Genomic DNA, 20,684 nt, shown 5'->3' with positions numbered 1-20,684 from the left:
TTTGCTGCACCACATACATGGTATGATCACTAACATGTATTTATCACTGCCAACTCATGAACCATACACGATACCGAGAGACCCCACGATCGAGTGTTAGGTTTAGCCTGCATCTATACACTATACAAGTTATGGAATTATGTTGAGCTTTGTATGAGAACCCTTCCCCGCACATACACGTTACAGAGTCTAGGGCTTAGGGACCAATGGGGTACGGTACTACCTCGGTCTCAAGGGGTTAATGGGCCAATTTGTTAGTGGTGGCTCTCTCAGCATTCCACAGAGCATTCCCTTTTAACCCCTTCAAACCGGGAGCCTGTATACTGCACTTTAGATAAATGCTTAACCTGCATAATTCAGGTTAAGCACAAAAATGTCTTATAGTTTGTATACCAAAGCTTTTTGCAAATCCTCGGCAATACAAAAATCATGATAAAATTAACCCTACATCTGTTGCATGTTTTGGTCGTAGCAAGGCCACATGATAAGCGACGAGCCATGAGGCACTTTTCGAAAATTAGGATATACGAAATGAAAAGAGTGTGTGGTTGACATGATTTTTGTATTACTTTGTAAAGGTCGTATTCCCGCCCCCACAACCATCCACTCATTCGAGAATTTCGCGGGGGGGGAGAAGTCTAGAGAAGCGCGCTGTAATGGTTGCCGTGCGTGGCAAGTTCGTCGGCACCGACAACGTACCATTCGGCCTGGCGTGGCGGGAGCTCAAGAAGCAGGGCTGGACATCGGTGAGGTCGCGCGCGAAAGATCTGGACCCGAAGTGGAAGTATGTTCGGCCCGGTGCTGACCCTAACGGCGTCAAGGGCGTTGACTTCTTCCACGGAGAGGAAGAGCTATTGGAGTACTACACAGCAGGTGACCGACGCAAGCTGAGGCGAATGTGTTAGTATGTGTGAAGCTAAGCGTGTGTGTTTATTTTACTGTTTTGCTTGCTAGCGTCCCGTGCCCCCCCCCCCGAAAGTTTTGCTGATGCGCATGGAGCGTCTAGGACTCCCGCTGCTAGTAACTTCACTTCCGAACCTGCCCAACCACCACCTGTGTCTACTACTGCGACGCCTGCGCAAGCTGAAGCCGTCACTCAAGCGCCTGCCACGGTACCCCCCTGCGAAGACAGCATCACCACTGGTTGCGCGACGAACGCCCGCGACGAAAGCTGCGACACCGCGCAACACCCATGCCAGGAAGGCGAAGCGAAAGCGACCAGCGCCTAAACCGAAGCACAGGACTCCCGCCACCAAGCGATGTACGTACAACCTGTATATGCGGTTGATATGCACTGTAACTAACCTGCATTTTGCGCAGCGCGAGCCAAAGCATCATCAGAAGAAGACTCATCTACGCGTAGGTCCATCTGCATATGCACGATAATCTATGTACTGATATGCAGGCTGACGACTTTGATATGCACTATTTGCAGACGCCAGCGACTCGGAAGAAGTCAAAGTTCCAGCTCCTGCGCTACATCCATCTACGCATCCCCACGATAATGTGTGTGGGTTCCGCCGTGCTTCCAGGACCCCACGGTGGAGACGATGCTGCAGATTCGGCGACAAGAACGCTTCTGCTGTCGAATCGGCTGAGGTAGGCGATGTACCAGGTAATCTTGCATATGCAACTTCATATGCAGTTTATGATATGCAGTTTAACTAACTATATTGTTTACATTATGTAGACCCACTTGCTGACACAACCGACATTCTAAACGTGGATGCTGCTGGTGGGAGAGATGTCGATTACAACGCGCTCAAGTCTGGTGATGAGGCAGCACAAGATGACGTGGTGACGGACGCTGAATGTGACCGTGACGAATGGCCATCGGATGCGAGTGCTATGGGTGAATCTGAAGCAAACCCGGAGCAAGACGCGATGGATATCCAGCTCGCGAAGGAGTTTTTGGATGAGTTTGCTGGCGCTGATGCTATTTTGGCAGGCAACCTAATGGAAAAGCCGCTGAAGGAATTTTCGGCTACGGGTTGGGGAGTCATCCATGAACCTAATGTGTACAACGAGCTGAAAACCCGGTATGTGCCTGTGGAGAACACTGGAAGCTATCCGGGACGTCACCAGGGCTACGCAGGACCGACACCCGAGGTGCTGCATCGTGGAGACTCGCCGATGGCTCTGTTCTTTTATTTCATGCCGGTTGCGCTGTGGCAACACATAGCCATATGCTCGAACAAGTACCAGCTGGAAATGCTGACAGAGTGTGTTGATGAAGTGTACAGACGCCACAAGCTGCTAACGCTGATATGAAGGAGAAAACCCGTCGCGATGTGCACCAAGAGCTCCAGTCTGTAGCTCCGAACCAGCCGCACGAGCTTTGTCGCTTCCTGGGACTGCTGATTACTCGCACAATCTGTCCAAACAGAGAAAAACTTGCCAGCCACTGGAAAACGACCGATGAGGGCGCTATCCTACGTGGTGCTTTCAATGCAGTGATGGCGCGTGATAGATTCTTTGACATCTGCCGGAACCTCCATTTCAACGATAATGACGACCCACGTGCACTGACAGACCGGGCTTGGAAGATCAGAAAGGTGGTAGAAGTACTGCAGCGTTCACTTCGCGAGGGATACGTACCTCCAGCCGAGCTCTCCTTCGACGAAGCCATGTTGCCGAGCCGCAGCAGCTTCAACAAGATGCGCGTGTACATGAAGGCAAAGCCCCACAAATGGGGCACCAAGCTGTTTATGCTGTGCAATGCGCACACTGCGTACTGCATCAGTTTTTTTTGGCTCTTGAGTTTTCTTATCGTGCATTATCCATTTTACTGACGGAACTTCGCTTGTGCTTTGAATGCATTATGCAGGTTTGAGGTATACTGTGGTAAGAAGAAGCACGCAAGCGACAAAGCCAAACACGACAAGAAGGAAGGACCTGCAGCTGTGATTCGAAATTTACGTGCTGTATTCGGAGACACTCCATCTACCGCAATGCGCCTGGTCGTAGTAGACTGCTTCTACACGTCTCTTGCGCTCGTGATTTAGCTGTTGTTGATGGGATTCTATTGCGTTGGCACCATTATGACGAACCGTGTTGGCGATTGCAAAGAAATTGTGAGTGAGAAGAAATCAAGACCCAAAAATGTCGATCGTGGTGCGTGCAAGATAGTTGAGTCTACTAAAGTACCATGACTGCGTGCGATTTGCTGGATGGACTCGAAGCCCGTGCACTTCCTGTCGCCGGGGGAATTGTGGAGTTGGACAGAGTTGTTCGCCGCGACAAAACCGGCGAGCAGCATGAAGTCGTCGCCCCTCGTGTAAGCAAAGATTACCACAAGTACAAAGGGGGTGTCGACGTGCATGACCAGCTCCGCCTGCAGCGGTACTCAATCCAGCGCGCAGTGATCTTTCGCAAGTATTACAAGAGCCTTGTGCTGGGACTCATTGATATCGCCATCGTCAATAGCTACATTGTGCACAAAGCCTATCACCAATCCAAGTCTACGCGGCCACTAACCCACGTGAAGTTCCTGAAGCGGTTGCATCTGCAGTTAATCCAGCTACAAGAAACCGACATGTACGAGGGAAATACCTTTGGCGAGGAGGTCATGCCTACAAGTGCTACTGGAATGGCAGGAGGTGATGGGTCGACACACGTCGCGCAGCGTGTGGACGAGTGGAGAAACAAGGATACGCAGCTGAAGCGACGACAGCGTGCCTACAAGGTGTGCTCGTTGATACCGGGGGCTAAAGACCACATCACGGCGTACTACTGCGCTGATTGTATACGAAAAGACAGCAATCTACCTTTGTATGCGGCCCCGACACATTCGTGGAGTGTTGACGACTTGCTTCGACGTGTGGCACAAGGAATGGAGAGATGGCAAACTACGACCCGCAAACCAAGACCGGCGCATTCGCATGCGTCCAGCAACCCCGACGAAAGATGGCGAGGCGCGCAAGAAACAACGATCTGCCACGGATTAGTTGCCTACAAAAGTCGCTGCATATACAGGATAGCGTAAGCTGCATATCTATATTCCGTGAATTGATTCCTTGTTGCGTATCCGTCCACGGGATTGTCGCGTGTGGAGCTTTGCCGTATTGCTATGAAACGCAAGGTTCGAGCGTGTGTTTGATCCAGTAGTAACACCATAACCAGGCGAACGTTTTCGTATGTTTTAACGTCTTGAAATGTGTATAGACAGCGTCACGCATACATTGTTTGCATGCCAAAGGAGAGGATACCGCTCTTCGGGTCAAAAGAGAATATGAGATTTTGGATGTGACGTTTTTCCCCCTAAATTCGACACTCCGGTTTGTCTGTAAATGGCGCCACTTCTAGTTGCGCCTGTCAGGGAAATGCCATACGACCGGGGTTGTGCATCTATAACGCAACGATATCGTGAATAATGCATTTTTGAGGTATAAACAAGCGGCAAAATATGCAGCATAACATGCAGTTTGCACCGGTTATATCGTCATATGCTTTGTCGGCCTGTTCTGCACACAAAAAAGTATACAAACCGCAAGTTAAATAATCATGCATATGCATTTTAAGAGGAGTCAAAATCAGCCGGTTTGAAGGGGTTAAGTTGAAGTCAATATTCGTCATAAACTATTCGACTTTGGCATTTCATTGACCTGCCACATACTGAACGCGACTACCACAAAACTTAAGTAATGCGCACGGTACATGTAGGAGATTATGAGTGAGATCAATGCGTTGTGTCAGTCCGCTTGACGTTTGAGAGTTTGGCGGTAATGACGGACCTGTTGAGGCGCACTTTTAGCTTCTGAAAAGGCAATTTTTAGCGCGATTGCAAGTATGCAAATGACTTAGTTATGGTGCAAAAACTCGGTGTGGTTGGTGTGCACTGTAGTATTTAAAGCGTTAGAAGTGCTGCACGAGGACCGCCCATCAACTGTGTCGAATCTTTTACTAGCTAGTTTATGGGCGCTGGGGAAATTACATATTGATGTGAAATAGGTAGATCAGCCCAAAGTCACTAAACTATTGGCGTTTCAGATCACCGACTGCTTGCTTGAAACTTGGTAGTAACACCACACAAAATGTGTATTTTGCCTTGCGCATTGGGGACTAGCAACATTTATTGAAAGAGCCTCAGCTACAGATCAATGCTTGAAGAGCGTTGATCAGACCCGACGTTTCTTGGGTATTGCCGTGCATAGGAATCCAACTTCAACGGTGCGATAAGTGAAGCTTCCAGCAGCCCCCACCCTCCTCCGCCCTGATCCGTTTCCAAACAGAAAGCTCTCTACCGAGCAAACCAAAACTGAGTTCGTTTCCGGTTTGCCTCTTGATATATGAGTTTCAATCCGGGAATGTCAGGTAAATCATAGCTGTAGATCAGTAAAGGGATATTATATTATAATGTAATTTGATTCTCTGTCGGAGTAGTGGACCTCACAGAGGAATTATACCAGAGGAGGACAGCATGTCTTCGGCATGTACGATTGTAGGAGCTTGAGCGTAGACAAGGCGGTAGAAAAGATCTGTGTCGGAAGCCTTATAAAAGCAGAGGAGTGAGTGACTGTGCCAACTCTAACTTCAACATCCTCCATCTGCATGGTGCTCGTGAAGAGAAAATCCGACGCAAGTCGCTTGTGTAAACAGATAAATCATTTGTCACAGGTATTACCGTTGCTTAGAGGCTATGCAAAAGAATCGATATTTTACTTCAGTTTCAACTGGATAGGTCAACCTAGCAGCATAATTTGTAAAACAAACAGGCTATTCAAAATAACAGGCGTTAAACACAGAAAGATCTTCAACACCACGGATCATATTTAACAGAGGATGTGATAAGGTAAATCATAAATTTACGCCAAAGTACGTATTTAAGGCCGCACATATACATCCAATCATGTACACAGGATAAGAATAGAGCGCTTCTGTTGGCTATAATAGATATTCATATAGTTTGAAGGGAAACCTTCAAGGTCTTATCATCTTCAAGCTGTCCACAGGGCGGTAAGATCTCATTGCCAGAATGACCAAGGAGCGGAAAAGTGTGGGTTTTCACCGCAGAATAAACTAGTTTAAAGCGGAGAAAACTAGTTCGAGCCGGTTTTATCTGCGGCGAAAACTCACCGGATTTCAGAGACCTACGTCTAGGACTACATACGCATTCTAGACGCAGGAAACGTTATGCAGCTAGCTTCGGGAGTAGAGTAGGATAGGAGAGGGCGTTCTAGGGCACCGCAAATGAATATGAAAGATGTGTGATAGTGTATTATTGAGTTGAAGAAATTTACGCACTAAACTCGGTTCCTAAAAACTCGTAAGAGTAGTCCAGGAGGTTATCCATTTGTTGCACGTGACTCACTTGCTCGTCTGCCACGGTGTTGTCCCTTGACAGCAGATCCTCATCATCCTCGTCGTCGTCCGAGCATGAGTCGTCTTCTACTTCGTAGCAAATTCCACTTGCCCCGTTACCGTCCTCCGCGTCGTCCTCTATGGCGTCCTCCAACTCCGACGGGTCCGAGATCACCTTCTGTAATGGCTTCACGCTGCGCTGATTCCAATATAAGCAAACTAACTTGTTAACCTTCTCAAGGCCAATATGGTGTCGCCGATCGGAGTAAATAAACTTGTGTGCACTCCAGCTTCTCTCTGTAGCAGCCGAGGAGGTCGGCATCGTGAAAACCCTGAGCGCAATACGGAACAAAACAGGGTAGGTTTTGCGACGCTCGCCCCACCATTCCAATGGAGCAGTGCGAGCTTCATTCTTTCGCCGTTTAGGATTCCAGTCGGCGTTAATGTCCCCAAAAACTCCCGCTTCATGAATGCATGCTGTATTTCATCTTCTGTGTATCCAAGTCGTCTTGCCGCTTTCTCGATCAGGTTCTTTGTCTACTTCCAGTCGTCATCGGTGAATCTATTGGGGTTCTGGGCACGATCCAAGAAGTACCCAAGTCCCATGGACTCTGTGTGAACAAACTCCCATCTCTTCATAATCAAGCTACGGATAGCTGCTACAGTGGTAACCAAAAACTTTGGCTCTCAATATAATGTGTTCTCCATCAGATCACGAAATGCCCAGTAGACCAGAGATATACAGCATCGATCTGACTCCTTCAAACCAAGCTTCTTAATAATCGGGCTCAGCAGCTTGATTACTTGTTCACCTTTTGCCCAAAATTCTCCATCCTGCACGAACTTGTTTACGCGTTCAAAGGCAATTGCTTTAACAGATTTTGTCGGTTGAATTTCTGCCGCTTCCCTCGCTCTTCTGATCTTCTTCTTGGTGCGTGTGCTCCTCTTTCTCGAGATCGCACTTGAAATTGTCGGGACCGACCACCTTCGCCCCTTTCTAGTTCCTTTGTAAGCTTCCATGAATTCGCCGTCATCGAAAACACGGGCGACCGCCTCCCTATTCCGAATCACGTTCACCAGCCATTGATACGAGAAAAACCAACGCGTAGCAACGGCCACTGAAAAAGAGCGACTATACGCTTGGCGCTATCATCGAGAACAATGGCCCGCTTCTCTTCCTTAAATCGAGCAAGAAGCTGCGGCCTTTTCATGAAGTACGTGGTAATCACATCAGCACCAGCCACTACTTGTTGTACATCCTCCAACTTCGACACATCTTGAAGAAGTAGGTTGATGGTGTGTGCGACACAGCCATTGCATAATATCCCACGCTCTGCTTCGATGATCTCCCAAACATTTTTCATATTTGGAGCATTATCGGTCGTAATAGTGGCAACTTTCCCCGCCCCAATAATATCTTCCAGCCAGTCTACAACGCGAAGCATAAGCATGGCCATGTAGGGACCGGTATGAGATTCAACCCCCAGTTGCAATCGTGCACACACGTACTGGCTCCATGTTCGGAGCTGTCACCACCACATGGACGGGTTTTTCGCGTTTGGGATTCGCCCAACCGTCGTACGAGACCCCAACGTGCGCCTGGTCCGCCATCATGGAATATTTCTCAAGCATCATTTTATCATGCGCGACGTCAAAAAGATGACCACCCATGTCCTTCGGCGTAGGAACGCGCAAATTCGGGCATAGAGCCGAGAAAATCCGTATGAAGCTTGGCAAAGCAGCGTGACGGAATGGCGAAACAGACTCGTAAATGTAGTCAGCCACCAATTTGTCGAGCTGATTCTGCGAAACCGTACACGACTGGTTCTGCTGCTGTTGCTGCTCAACGTCGCGTGGAGGTGGATCAGAAACTCCACTTTGGCGTTGTTTTCTCAGTGCTGCTTCCTCTGCTCGATCTATCATCAAGCGCCGTCTCTTGTTCTTTTCCACCAACGTGTACCCACTACACTTTTCCAAGTGGCGCTCAAGCTTCGGGCACTTGGGGTTCGCTATAACGGTGTCACACCGATTACACGCCACATCACCATTAACCCTGTCATTAAAATGATCACAGACTTCGCTTCGAGGACGTGTGGCATTGCCGCTCCATTGAAATGATGCATTAGGGCACCCCATCGCCAGCAATCCAACCGCCGCTGGCTCACCTTCTGGTCTTCAATAGCTGTAGCGCGCACTCCATGCGCTTGAACTTGTAGCTGCTTGCGCTGGGAGAGTTGAAGTTGAAGTGCGCGCGGGTTGAGGAGTGAATGTCCCGAATCATACTTAACAGTCGGATTTCGTACTTAAGACGGGTAACCGAGTTTTCGCCAGCACAAACTAGATACAGCAGGTTATATCACTACCGGCGAAAACTAAACCGGCGAAAACTAAACATACACTAGAGCGGAAGACCTACACGGTGACCAAGAAGCGAGAAGCCGTTGATGATTCTCACAACGGTGCTACGACTGAGGATGTCGGACAAGCAAGAGGAATTCCTGTGCGAACGCTGAACCGCTGGTTAAAGCTGGCTGCCGAGAGCGGCGAACCCATCGACAACAAGCGCTGAGGACCACCCCCTCGACTTCCGACGGAAGAAGACGAGTGCATCGTTCAGTGGGTGATTGCCCGGCAAACGATGGGAGCCCCTGTTGGCCGCCAAGCTCTCATTCGAAAAGCAAGCGAGGTAGCGATGCTGACAGACGGAAAGGTTGTCAGCGATGGCTGGTATCGAGGTTTTTACTTCGATATCCAGCGTCGCGAAACCGTTAGTCACAAGCGGTTACGAAGGATCGAAATGCAGTCACGAAATCCGGTATCACAACATTGTTCTGGTCGCTTGCCAAGGTGGTAATTGAGCATAAGATGGAGGCTTCTCACATTTTCAACGCAGATGAAACCGCGTTTGAAAGCGGTAAGAAGTCAACGCGTATGATCGCTTTGCGTGGGCCTCGGAATGTGTGGCACACCGACCCCACGATTAATTTTCACCTCTCATTTGTTGCGTGTGCGAGTGCTGGAGGTCTTGTGGTGCCCCCTCTTTTCATTCTTCCCGGCGAGCGAGTCGATAATCATATTCTTGAAGATTGTGCACAGCTACCTCGCGCAGCTGTCACTACTACCGACAGCGCCTTCATGAATGCAAACCTGTTTGCCAAGTGGTTAGAATTTTTTTTCGTCTGCGATTCCTGCTGAAATCAAACGTCCTGTCTTGTTGCTGATGGAAGTGCCACGATATTCTCGTGGGATCTCGCGAGCTGATCGAAATACCACACAAGGCTTGTTACTGTAAATATTGCAGTAGCGTCAAGATGGTGCGGTTTCAGCAACATTAGCCACAGTCAGCCGAAGGGTCGGTGCTCTTTACGAGCAACCAGCGCAGTGAACCCATCGAGACCTAGGAATGCATGTAAAAACAGAGTTAGAGTATGGAGCAGTGAATGAGCGGTAGACTCATTCCGGAATCAACAGAGAATAAAGTCAACCTGCTCTGGCCAAGTAAGGTGGGCTCTCATCTTGGTGATCTCGAGAGCAAATCTCGGACACCTTAGCAGCAATCATCGGAGTGCTTTCAAGACGTGAGCTCGGGCATCTCTACAAACAACAACAAACGACTTCCTCTGTTTAAGTGCTACCATACACTCTTCCAGCTCACTAATAGTGAGTTGGAACAGTGCGACAGGAAGGGTGTTCGTCGCATATTTCCGCTAATATTGTCGAAACAGCAGAGCGACTGGACATCATATTGGTCTGCCTTCCGGCTAATGGAACGCACTTGTTGCAACTGCTAGACGTCGCAGTCTTCGCAGCGTTCAAGCTCAAACTGAAGGCGCTAATCAATGTTCGACACCAGTCCTGCGCCTAGGAAAAAGTCGCGGAAACAACAAATGTCGAGAGCATCTAAGAAGACCTGCAAGACTCAAAGCTCGCCGGCCGACAACGTGTTATACGTATCCATCATATGACAGGTAAACGTATAGCCTCTATAATTGCATTAGGGTCCTTGGTATATGTTTATACGTCAATAATCGCACTTACCAGAAATTATAGTGTAGTGCCAAGCATATGTTGACGCCCATACTAAAGGCAAGATATTTCTTGGCCTTAAACTAGTCGACGGCTCAAAACGTTGGCATAGTAAGCAAGGTGTAACTTTTACAACCGTTCCACCTTGCGCAGACGACGATGAAGGCCAAGAATGCAGTGAAGAGGACTACGACAGCGGACATGCAGTGGACAGCGGCGGCGGACGACAAGATGGCAGCAGCGCGACGGAGACGGATGACGACGAGCAAGACCCAATGACCGAAGATGACAGCGGCGAGTAGTGGCAGCCCCTGATGGCAAGCCTCCTAGGAGCCCGGGGGGAGCCGGGCTCCCGGGCTCTTGGGGGGAGCCCGAAAAGTCGCGAGCCCGGGCTCCCGGGCTCCTCAGTTAAATAGGTTAAGTGAAAGGAGCCCTCAAAAACTGTGAGAGCCCGGCGTTAAGGGCTCCCCTGCCAAGCCAGTTGCCTGTGTTAGATATAACGTTCATGGTTGGCTTGCTATAAAGCTTCTTCAGGTTCACACCAATACGAGCGAGATCCGCGCGATGGTGTTGGGCCGAGCCCAGGCTGACGGCCACCCCCTCGAGGTGCTGGAGGGAGTTGTGACGGAGGTTGATGATGGGGACAGCTCACGGTCGCTTGTATCCCGACCGAGCAAGAGCAGGTTCGTCTAGAAGCGCAGGTGTCAAGAATCGTGGATAACTTCTGGAACGAGACGCAGCGACTTGCAGCTGAGAGTTCATTGCTACAGAGCAATCAAGTGGAGCAAGCCAAAGAGTACCGCGCAGCGTTGGTTGCCATTCAACATCATGCTCACAGCAGCACTGCAGAGCTAGCTGCGCATCAGCAATGGATCGAGGTTCAAATCCAGAAAGTCCTAGAAAATACCCGAGAATCGCTGCAGCAAGACCTTCTTGTTGTAGCAAACGCACAGGCTGTTGGGAGTGAGGCTACACACAAGTTTGTTCAACAAGAGCTGCAGCAATTGCGAGAGGGAGCAAGACTAGAATCGTTAGAAGTTAAGCAAATGATGGCGGAACAAGCCACGAAAATCCAGCAGATCGAGAAGCAGATGAGTTCTGCGCTTTCGAGCGCACGTGACGAAATAACCCAGAAAATCGATGCTTTGATTGTGGAGCCGGCTGTTTCAAATGCAGTGGTATTGAGTCAACGTGATGGGATGAAGAAGCAGATGCAGCTACAAATTGATCTAAAGTTCAAGGAGATTGCGGCCAGTGTTGTGGAGCATTGCCTTGTAAGTATTGGAGAGCGTGGTAGCATCACGGGGAAGCCAACGATGCGTCGAGTTCAGAAGTTAATTTCATCGTCTGCTGTTGCCCAAGAATCTAGAATGGAGGACAAGGTTAAACTACTCGTACAGCAAGCCCATGTGGAGCTGAGTAAAGAAGTCGAAGCAACCTACAACTGCCTCAGCAATGATCTCGGCGAGCATGTAAAAAATATGTAGAAGATGAAACAGCAGTCGTAGAGACAAGGATGGAGAATCGCGTTCGAGATCTGCTACGCCGGGTACGGGAGGACATAGCAAATTTGGTGAAAGATCTGAACGAGGGTTTGCGCGCAATTGAGGCAAAGGTGGACAGCACAAATGCTGAGCTTACGCCCGAAATTGAACAGCTTAAGTGTCGTCTGGCCGAATTAGAGACGAAAGCACCAACTTCGGATCTGTTGCGGCCTACAGCAGGCCTAACCCACCATGCCAACGAACGTGATCATCACGACCACTCGGATCGCCTAATGAAGTATCTGCTTGCAGAACTAAGTCGGGCATTGTACGCATCGCCAATCGCAAAAGCCCCAGATGTTCCAGCAGTTCTAGCAGGAACGAAGAAAACCCAAAAGGCCGCCAAAACAAGCAGACCTCCGCCACGGAGTACGAAGGTTCAGCGGGTAATTCCTCAAGCTCAAAGCGATGTCAGGCGACGTTCCGAACTAGCTGCACGCCAGCATGCATTCCTTGCCGATGTGATGAAGGATCCCGCGTGGAAACGATGAAGGTAACTCATGTAAAGACCTTGAGTAGGTGCACTAACGCTAACTTGAATGATAACATGTGGGTCTTGCAGATATTGATTCCTGGGCCATGTCGCGGCTGCGCTAGTCCTAGATGAGATACATTGTTGTGAATCGTTTACACGGAGGGAAGATCTGCCATGCGTTATTTACATGAATCGTATAGCGTTATGGATATATTCATCATTGGTGGGGACATTTCGATTGTTCTGTTGGCAGGATTGCTAGTGGACATTTTTTTTTACTATTGCGTATTTGGCTGGACGGCACTTCTACTTGGCCACTGTCCTAGCAATCGTTGTGGCCGAATACGGTCTTGTCCGCATGGCCTTAAAATTCACGGCGCCACTGCTTACCGAACTCAGACATGGTAGAGCGTGATAAAATCACACGATTTCGTACAGATCGACGTCCCTGACCCGAGATCGCGCACTACAGGTGCTGCGAGCGCATCGCGGCTGTTCCGTCCGGCTTCGACAGCTCCGGCACGAACGGGATCAGCGCGTCGATCTCCGCCTTCACCTCGGGGTGATCTTGTCCACCGCCTCCATCGCCTTCAAGTTCTGCTAGAGTTGCGCCAGCGTCGTGTCACCGATCATGACCGTCGACACATCCTCGTTGCTGACACACCAGGTCAGAGCGAGCTCCGACATCGACAGCCCCAGCTTGTCAGCCACAGGTCCAAGCTTGTCCGCCTTCACAACACGCTCAACGAAGTCAGGGGCAATCGCCTCGAACTGCGGATTCTCCATGCGAGGGCCCTCGTGTGTACCCGCACTGCATTTGCCCGTGAGAGCGCCGTACACCAGCGGCGACCAGGTTGTAAGGCCGAGCTTGTACTTCGTGTACAGGTCGACATACTCGAACTCCACTTTGTTGCGGTCCAAGGTGCTGTAGACGGACTGTTCCACGATGAGGCGGATGAGGCCGAGACGGTCGGCGATCCCGCACGCCTCGACGATCTCGGCAGCAGACCACTGGCCGGTGCTCCAGTAGAAAACCCAGCCCTGGTTGATGACGAAGTTCATGGCGCGCACAGTCTCCTCGATGGGGATGTACGGGTCAGGGTGGTGGCAGTAGATGACGTCCACGTACTCTTGATCGAGTCGCTTGAGTGAAGTCTTCGTGCCCTCGGCGATGTGCCTGCGTCTCAAGCCCTGCTCGTTAGGCCCGCACTTTTCCGCAGATCAAGACTCATCATGTACCTTAGTTATTCAAATATTCGCGAGCGCTCAGCTTCAAACGTGTATTCGCTCGGCTATATGTTTTCACCACGGGCTTTAGATTCTGGTGGGGACTCGATTCATTTGGAGACCCTCATGGAGAGGGAAAAATCAAATGTATTGATGCTACCAAGAACTGGAAACGGCAAATTATTTAGCCGGCCTCCTCCTCTTCAACGCTTGTCTGTGAAAAAAGGTCGAGAAGCATTTCGTCTTCAACATCATGTGGTGTTGCTTCCATGTCATAGCAAACACATTGCGGGATGTGATCATCTAATTCCGCGTCCGGAATGGCCTCACACTGTGCGATGTCGACGAACTCTTCGTTTCTATTGAGAAAAGCACACATGTCAACATTTTCTTTGGAAATACTTGATCGATGGGACGTAACCATGTCTCCACAAACGCTAAAATCGCGCTCGATCTGAGCAGATGAAGAAGGGAGCGCAAACAGTACCTTAGCTACCTTTGGTAAAATGATGTATGCTCCACTGTGATCCATGCGTTTCCAAAAGTCGAGGACATTCTCGTTGGCCCTCATCTCAACAGGATCAACTTCCCATCGACGAAGCTCTTGCGCAACACGATCCGGTTGAACTAGCGGTGGCTGCTGGCTGGTGCCCCCAAAGCGCTCCCTAATTCTACTAAAAGGTACTTCATCATCATCGTCGTCGGGTGGCAATTGATGCAATCGGTTTTCCTCGGCAGGATCAAATATTTTCTTCATTAGATCACGAAGTCGCACCACGATTGCTTCGTTTACGCGGCTAATATAAACTTCAATCGCGTCGCTGGAAGTATCTTTCTCTACATATAACTGTCGAATCACAGTGTTAAGGGACTTTTGGGGGGGGGGTTGTATTCAGGATGAAGTCTCTGCTGCATCTCAAACACGAAATCCCCCTCGTCCAGATAAGCGTCGGTCGTGTATCGGAAGAAAAATCGGGTATCAAATGCATCTCGTAGCAAACGTCTTGTTAACATCGCAAGGGGAGTAAGATCATCGATTGCAATCCATCGAGGGGATTTGCGCTCCGAGCGATAGTCTTCCAATGGCTCCGTTAAACACACCGTATCCAGCCGAATTTGATAAAGCTCCATGAGTACTTCAACCTGATTTGGTTTTTCTGCCTGGCATAGTCTCTTCAAGCTCGAGATGGGCTCTAATAGCGACAAAATCTGCTCGAGTTCAAGACGACGATTTCGTAGACGAAATGATGGAGGTGCTTGATTACGTCGTCCCACGAGTCGTCCTCGCGCGTCATACCATTCCACAAGCGCGCTCCACTTGTCTAAAATGCGTCGAACCGTACCCGCAATACTGAGAAAACGATTAGCTGCATAGCTCACAAGTTGGGTCGTAGATGTACTTGTTCGCGTGTTACAAAAGAAAATAAATCGCCGGTCTTTTCAACTGAATGTACATCGGAGATAGTTTTCTTTATACGCGAGATTAGATCAGTCATGTGTGGGTTTCTTGAGCACTCTACATCTCCGTTCACCCCACAAGCCTCCCTAGTGGCCGCGTGTGCAAGATGAGCCATGCACCACTCCCACTTCAAATTCAACTTGTTTTTCAGTAGGTTTTTAACATCTGGGCCTCCATCGCTCGTAGCTCCGTAAAAGTCCATCACAGTGAGACCAAAGTCGCCAAGTAACTGGAGAATCCAAGCTTTGTACGGGCCCTGAATACCCCCTTCACGATCGCCATAACTAGGTGAGAACCGGCGTACGCCAAGCAAAAGTGAGCGAAATTCCCAGTTGGCGTCAACGAAATACACTCGGACACCGATGTATTTCTTGTGGGCTATAGTGCAGGTCCAAAAGTCAGTCATGATGACAAAATTCCCAAACGAAGCCATCTTACTGTCGGCCAATATACTCATAAGTTCACTCTTCGTCGATGAGTACAGCTCAACGATTACTTTATTCACTTTAGCCGCATTGATGACAACTTGCACCTCCTCTTTCTTCAGTAGGGTCTCAATTATGCGTGATTCCTTGTATTCACCAAACCGGAAGGGCAAATTATTGTTAATAATTCGACAAGCTTCCACGAGTAAACCAAATCTGCGCGGGTTGTTCACGAAGAGGGGCGATGACCGCAAGTGCTCAGTCTCATCCTACCGCTTCCGCTTTTCGGCTTTGTGAGACAGCGTTCTCAATGAAACGACACCGTGAACAGAGGCTAGATGGTTGGCAGGTTTAGAAGTACGACCAGAAGAAAGCGTAAAATTGGTCCCTTGACGCCTGCACGATTCATCAGCTAGACAGATCCAGTGGTATGCCGGCTTTCCATCTTCAACGATTTCTACACGAACTCCCCACTTGTAGATGTAAGATGTCTCTTTATCGGAAGGTGGCTTCAACGTTAAACCAGAAATAACAGGGAATTCTGCAATAGCATTCTTTACAGCTGCCGGGGGCTTCTTGTTCGTTCCATCACCATTGATGGAGAATTCGTCGGTAGAACCAGTGGTGCTTGAGGAAGCTGATTAGGCTCCCATTGCTTCTGAAGATCTTGCCATGTAGTTACTTGCTAACGTCATGGACGCGGAGGCGTCGCCATCCGCACCGTGGCCTTCATCTCGTGTGACTGGAACAGACCTGCCTCCGTCGCTGGCAAAGCGACGTCTTCCTTCGTGTCGTGACAGATGTGGTCGGGCGCTGCTGCTGCCTTGCTGGGACTCTGGGGGTTGAGTAGTGACGCCATGATGGTGCGTGTTTCTCAGTTGTACTGCGGCTGCAGATCGGTTCGGTGGAGCCGCTTGTTGATCGCTGTCGTCATGCATTCCATCGTGCTCTGCGCGTCGGTCCGTTTGCTCTCGGGCAGGGATAGCACGTCTTTCCTGTAGGCGCTTAAACAGCGAGGGCCACATAGTTCCACAGGATTTCGAGGTGAGCGACCTTCGAGCTCAAAGCAGGATCTTTCTGTATGAGCGAACTCTCAAGGTTGAAAGTTAAACAGCGTTAGCAAATCACAGAAGGTTGCGAAGAGCCCATCAAGCTTCATATCTCAATTTGAGGAGCCCGGAACAGGAGCCCAAGGGGGAGCCCGTGTGCAGGGCTCCTCATTGTCGTACTTAGGTGAGGGGAGCCCGGTTCGTGCAACATTCGGGCTCCCCTGATATCAGGGGAGACCGACTTTTGAAGTTAGTGGGCTCCCCGAACCCTGGGCTCCTAGGAGGCTTGCCTGATAGTGTGCTAAGCCTACTGACTGCCGACGAAGTGTGGCACCTGCGGAAGAGGAGACCGCGTTGCCTGAAGAGGCACAAGCCAAAGATCTCAGTGAGCGTGCGGCTGAGAGCGGCCGTGAACAGTCGCCTTTCACCCAGGTGCATTCGCAGGAGAAGCCGAAGGAGCAGCAGCAGCGGCAGGTCAAGATTTGCCTGGTGGAGCGCAAGCCACTGAGCAGGGTAGGGTATAACGCGCTAATACACTGTTTGAACGCTTGAGATAGCCGCAGAGTTGATTCGACGTGAACCAAGGGGAGGCAGGTATCAGCAGCCCTGCGAGGAGGTGGCGGTATCAGCAGCCCGCGCGTAGAGTGTGACAGAGGCTAAGAGAGGTAGATTAGCCCCGGTGGTATCGTAGCCCACCCCGCCCGGCACTTACACACACTCCTCGAGCCCTGAGGTGGACGTGATTGCGTCTTCTGCACCCGGATAGCCGGCCAGTGGTCGTACATATTTCGTGTGTAGTGTATATCTAGAGGCAGCTGGCAGGTTTGCCCACACCGTCCGGAGGCCGCTGGACAAGGCTGGCGTGAAGGAGCGTGAAACACAGAATCAACCCGGTTGCTTACTGCATCTTGTTCGCAAGGATGCCACCAGACAGGAAGCCGTGCCGAGACAAGCTGCAACTGTCCAAAAACTCGTTGGAATAGTGCAGATTTCTTATCTGCCAAGAACGTTTCCATAGCCATCTTGGGTCAAAAGTTACATGCTGTCAAAGTTGGGTAATCTGTTTCTGGCCTTAAACTCATGTTTTACCTTAAGCCAATAATGGAACCTGAGTATTGTTCACCTATGGGTCTTTGTAGAACATCTACAATATTGTAGTGGATACCAAAATAAAAAAAAAAACTTAGCTTGCCACACCTCGCTACTACCTACAACTATTATACTGGTTGTCGTTGCCGTGGCCTGCCAAGGGCAATGTTTACTATGTACTTGACTGTTCAGAGTAAACATTCCCTTTCATCCTATGGTACTCTTCAACTGTAAATCCCGCATTTCTGGTATAAGAGCATACCGCATCGCCCCTGTCCTAAGCGAACTGCAATGTACACAGATTACGGTACATCTGTTGCCAAGTCTCAGAATTAAATGATAAAAGTAAAAGTTATAATAATTCTTGGTATTTTGGACCAATCAGGAAGTATGGACACGGCGGGAATTGAACCCGCGTCCATCCGCATAAAATTGCTGTGCTCGAATAGACAGCTTGTGTCTGCGCATGAACCGACAGCGCCATGAATGAGACGCCTTGAAAATTGCGAGGGAAAGTCCTTCGTCGGCTGCAACTTCCACCGCCTTGTACTTAAGCATCTGGCACGAAACAGGACAGCCATCCTTACGCATAGAGTTGATCCACAGCACAATATCACCTTCAGCGTCACTAGAGAGGACGGTGCCCTGTCCGCTGTAGCGTAGATTCTTGAGGTGACCCTTTCCTTCATCACAGACCGCTACAATGTGGCCCTGTTGCTTTTTCCATTTTGAAATCTGCTTCTGTTTCCGCAGAGTATCGGACTCGCTGCAATTTGGGTAGAAGTGTGGTATAGCTTCGTTTACAGAATAGCCAGCAGCCAGGAATTCGAGAAGGCTGCGCTTGTGCGTATAGTCGACTGCAATGCGAGTGCAGCGCTTTGGCTTTTTGCCGGTTCCTGTGGTGCGTGGTCTACCCATAGCACTTTGAACACTGAGACCGAATGGCTGGTGACAGCCTATAATTAGCTGGTCAACATGGAATTTTAACTACAGACATGTGGTGTCAATGCATTGTTTTCATTGGCTAAAATAAAAATTCGCTTAGGACAAAACTTCGCTTAGGTCAGGGCGATGCGGTATCCGTTGTGAGAACACTTTTTCATCACTGGGCTATTCTGTATGGAATGTGACAGTCAATTCGAGGTTTAGGTTAATTTTTGTCACTGTGCTAACTGTAAAATGACAGTTGCACAATTTTTTTTTAATAAATCGGATTGTGAGCTAATCTTCGCTGTTGGGCAACTAGATAAAATGGTACGTTTCGATTGGACATCTGGACGTTTCTGAAAATTGTCCGTACTGGGATTCAGTAGATCTTCGGACCAGTTTGTGAGTAAGTCGCAAAATTGTGAGTTGCTCGTCAAAGTAGTAGCAATTTCTTTGAGTGCACACAATTTGATTGATTGGCTTTTTGAGAAGTATGCACTAAGTGGTATGCAAGCACAGTCGGCTATAAGGAAGTCGTTGAATCTTTTAGTATGCAGGTTGGATTCAACGAGGCATTGAGTCTCGCGTGCAGCGACGAGCATTTCGAGAGATTGCTTGCGCTACGGGCGGGTTGCTAGGGAGCGCCACTTCGTCTGCAGACGATTCAGCATCCGATGCCGCCTGCGTCACCCGCGTCGTCTCCAGGTGACGGCGAGCACGACCGCCAACAGGACGGCGTGAGATGTTGGTACCTCACGCATGCGATTCATGATGGCTATTGCGGGCGCCAGAGCGGCTCACTCTCTCGTGGTGAACAACAAAGAGATTAGCGATGCGGTTACGGAGATTTTCGCGATTGCGTTGCTGGGTCTGTCGGCGATCAGCAGTAATGCTCTCCCCGGCGCGATGGGCCTCGGGGCGCGAGTGCTCCGTCTGGCGGTTTGGGCGGCAACCATGGTTACTAGTTCTTGACTCGGTAAATTGGGAAGTGAGAAGCTGAATTCTCTGAAAGCAAGCTCCCACGAAAAGCCTGAGGCAGCACCTAAGGGTAATCGGAACCAACTTGGCCGACTTTTTTCTAAATGATTCACATTTCAACAAATATTGACTCAAAAAATATGATGAGCATACCGATCGAAAGCTGTGCGCTTCAGCTATCTCCCATATAGCTCCGAGCTGAGACTACACGCGAATTCAGCGACTTCTGACGTGTTCAAAGGTTCACATATTTTCAGAGGCCCCAAATGGTTTGGGAGCCTTCTTGCCACCCCATTACCATATGGATTTTCGATCAAAATCTATACACATTGTATTCAAAAGCTAAAGTCGGAGGACTCTGGTGTGGATCTAGATGCCTGTTTTACTTGCTCGGTAAAGCTCAGCGTAGACAATAACGTTGGCAACGACCAGCTCGGAATAACGTCGGGTAATGTCTCCGCTACCGGGCTCTTCTGCGTCTGCTTCGTTGGCCTTCTCCCAGTCTTGTTCTTTTGATTGCGCAGTGCTTGTGCTTCTCGCTCTCGCTGCTGCTTGAGTTCGTGCTTTTTACGCTTTTTATCTGCCTTCTCAACTTCAATCTGTCGGCATCGTTCAGTTCGTTCTGCAGCCCGTACGCGTTTTCTGGTTGCAGCTTGCTGCTTCTTTTCTAATTCGTCCTGTATCTTTTTCCAGGCTCGCACGGTTTGTTTTTCGGCTCTCATCATGCGTTTGATTTCTGCAGCCTCAAATGATGCGGAAGCTTTTCTTTCTTCAGCAGCCATGCAATCTTCTTCAGTAAGAAGACGTTTTGTTGTCAGCTTGATTAGTGTTTTGTTTGGGGATCGTTTCTTCACGGATTCGGTCTTCGTGGTGGAAAGCTGAGTAAATGTATATCGTTTCGCACACATTTTCTCTGAAGAGGAAGTGCTACATGTGATACGTGATTATCCAGCACTAGCAGAATCGGACGCGCAGCAGGAACACGCTTTATGAAGTGATCAATCCAAGCTTCAAACACGGCACAGTCGATAAAAACGTTGGGCGTGACTGTAGCGACGCTTCCATTTGGTGACCCGTACATGAAATCACTGGGTAAGTACTCTCCCTTGAAAATGTATAGCGGTGGGATTAGCTGGCCAGTTGCACTGATTGATAGCAGAACCGTTGTGTTCTCCCTGTCTTGGC

General features: G+C 49.5%; 2 protein-coding genes across 2 annotated transcripts; one reads left to right on the top strand and one right to left on the bottom strand.

Annotated features, from left to right (window-relative positions):
• Positions 1–656: 656 nt before the first annotated feature.
• IUM83_11685 (uncharacterized protein) lies at positions 657–2,271 on the top strand (the record flags this gene model as incomplete). Its single annotated transcript, XM_067936259.1, has 2 exons — positions 657–873; positions 1,691–2,271. The coding sequence occupies 2 exons, from the start codon at positions 657–659 to the stop codon at positions 2,269–2,271; spliced, it is 798 nt and encodes a 265-aa protein (XP_067798659.1).
• A 3,964-nt stretch (positions 2,272–6,235) lies between these two features.
• On the bottom strand, positions 6,236–6,622 carry IUM83_11684 (zinc finger bed domain-containing protein 1-like; the record flags this gene model as incomplete). Its single annotated transcript, XM_067936258.1, has 1 exon — positions 6,236–6,622. One exon carries the CDS (start codon positions 6,620–6,622, stop codon positions 6,236–6,238), a length of 387 nt encoding a protein of 128 aa, XP_067798658.1.
• Positions 6,623–20,684: the final 14,062 nt, after the last annotated feature.

The sequence above is a fragment of the Phytophthora cinnamomi genome (genome assembly GCF_018691715.1).
Source record: "Phytophthora cinnamomi strain GKB4 chromosome Unknown Contig8, whole genome shotgun sequence".
Lineage (NCBI taxonomy): Eukaryota > Oomycota > Peronosporomycetes > Peronosporales > Peronosporaceae > Phytophthora > Phytophthora cinnamomi.
The sequence above is the reverse complement of the archived record's forward strand: the minus strand, read 5'-3'. Positions and strand labels throughout refer to the sequence as shown.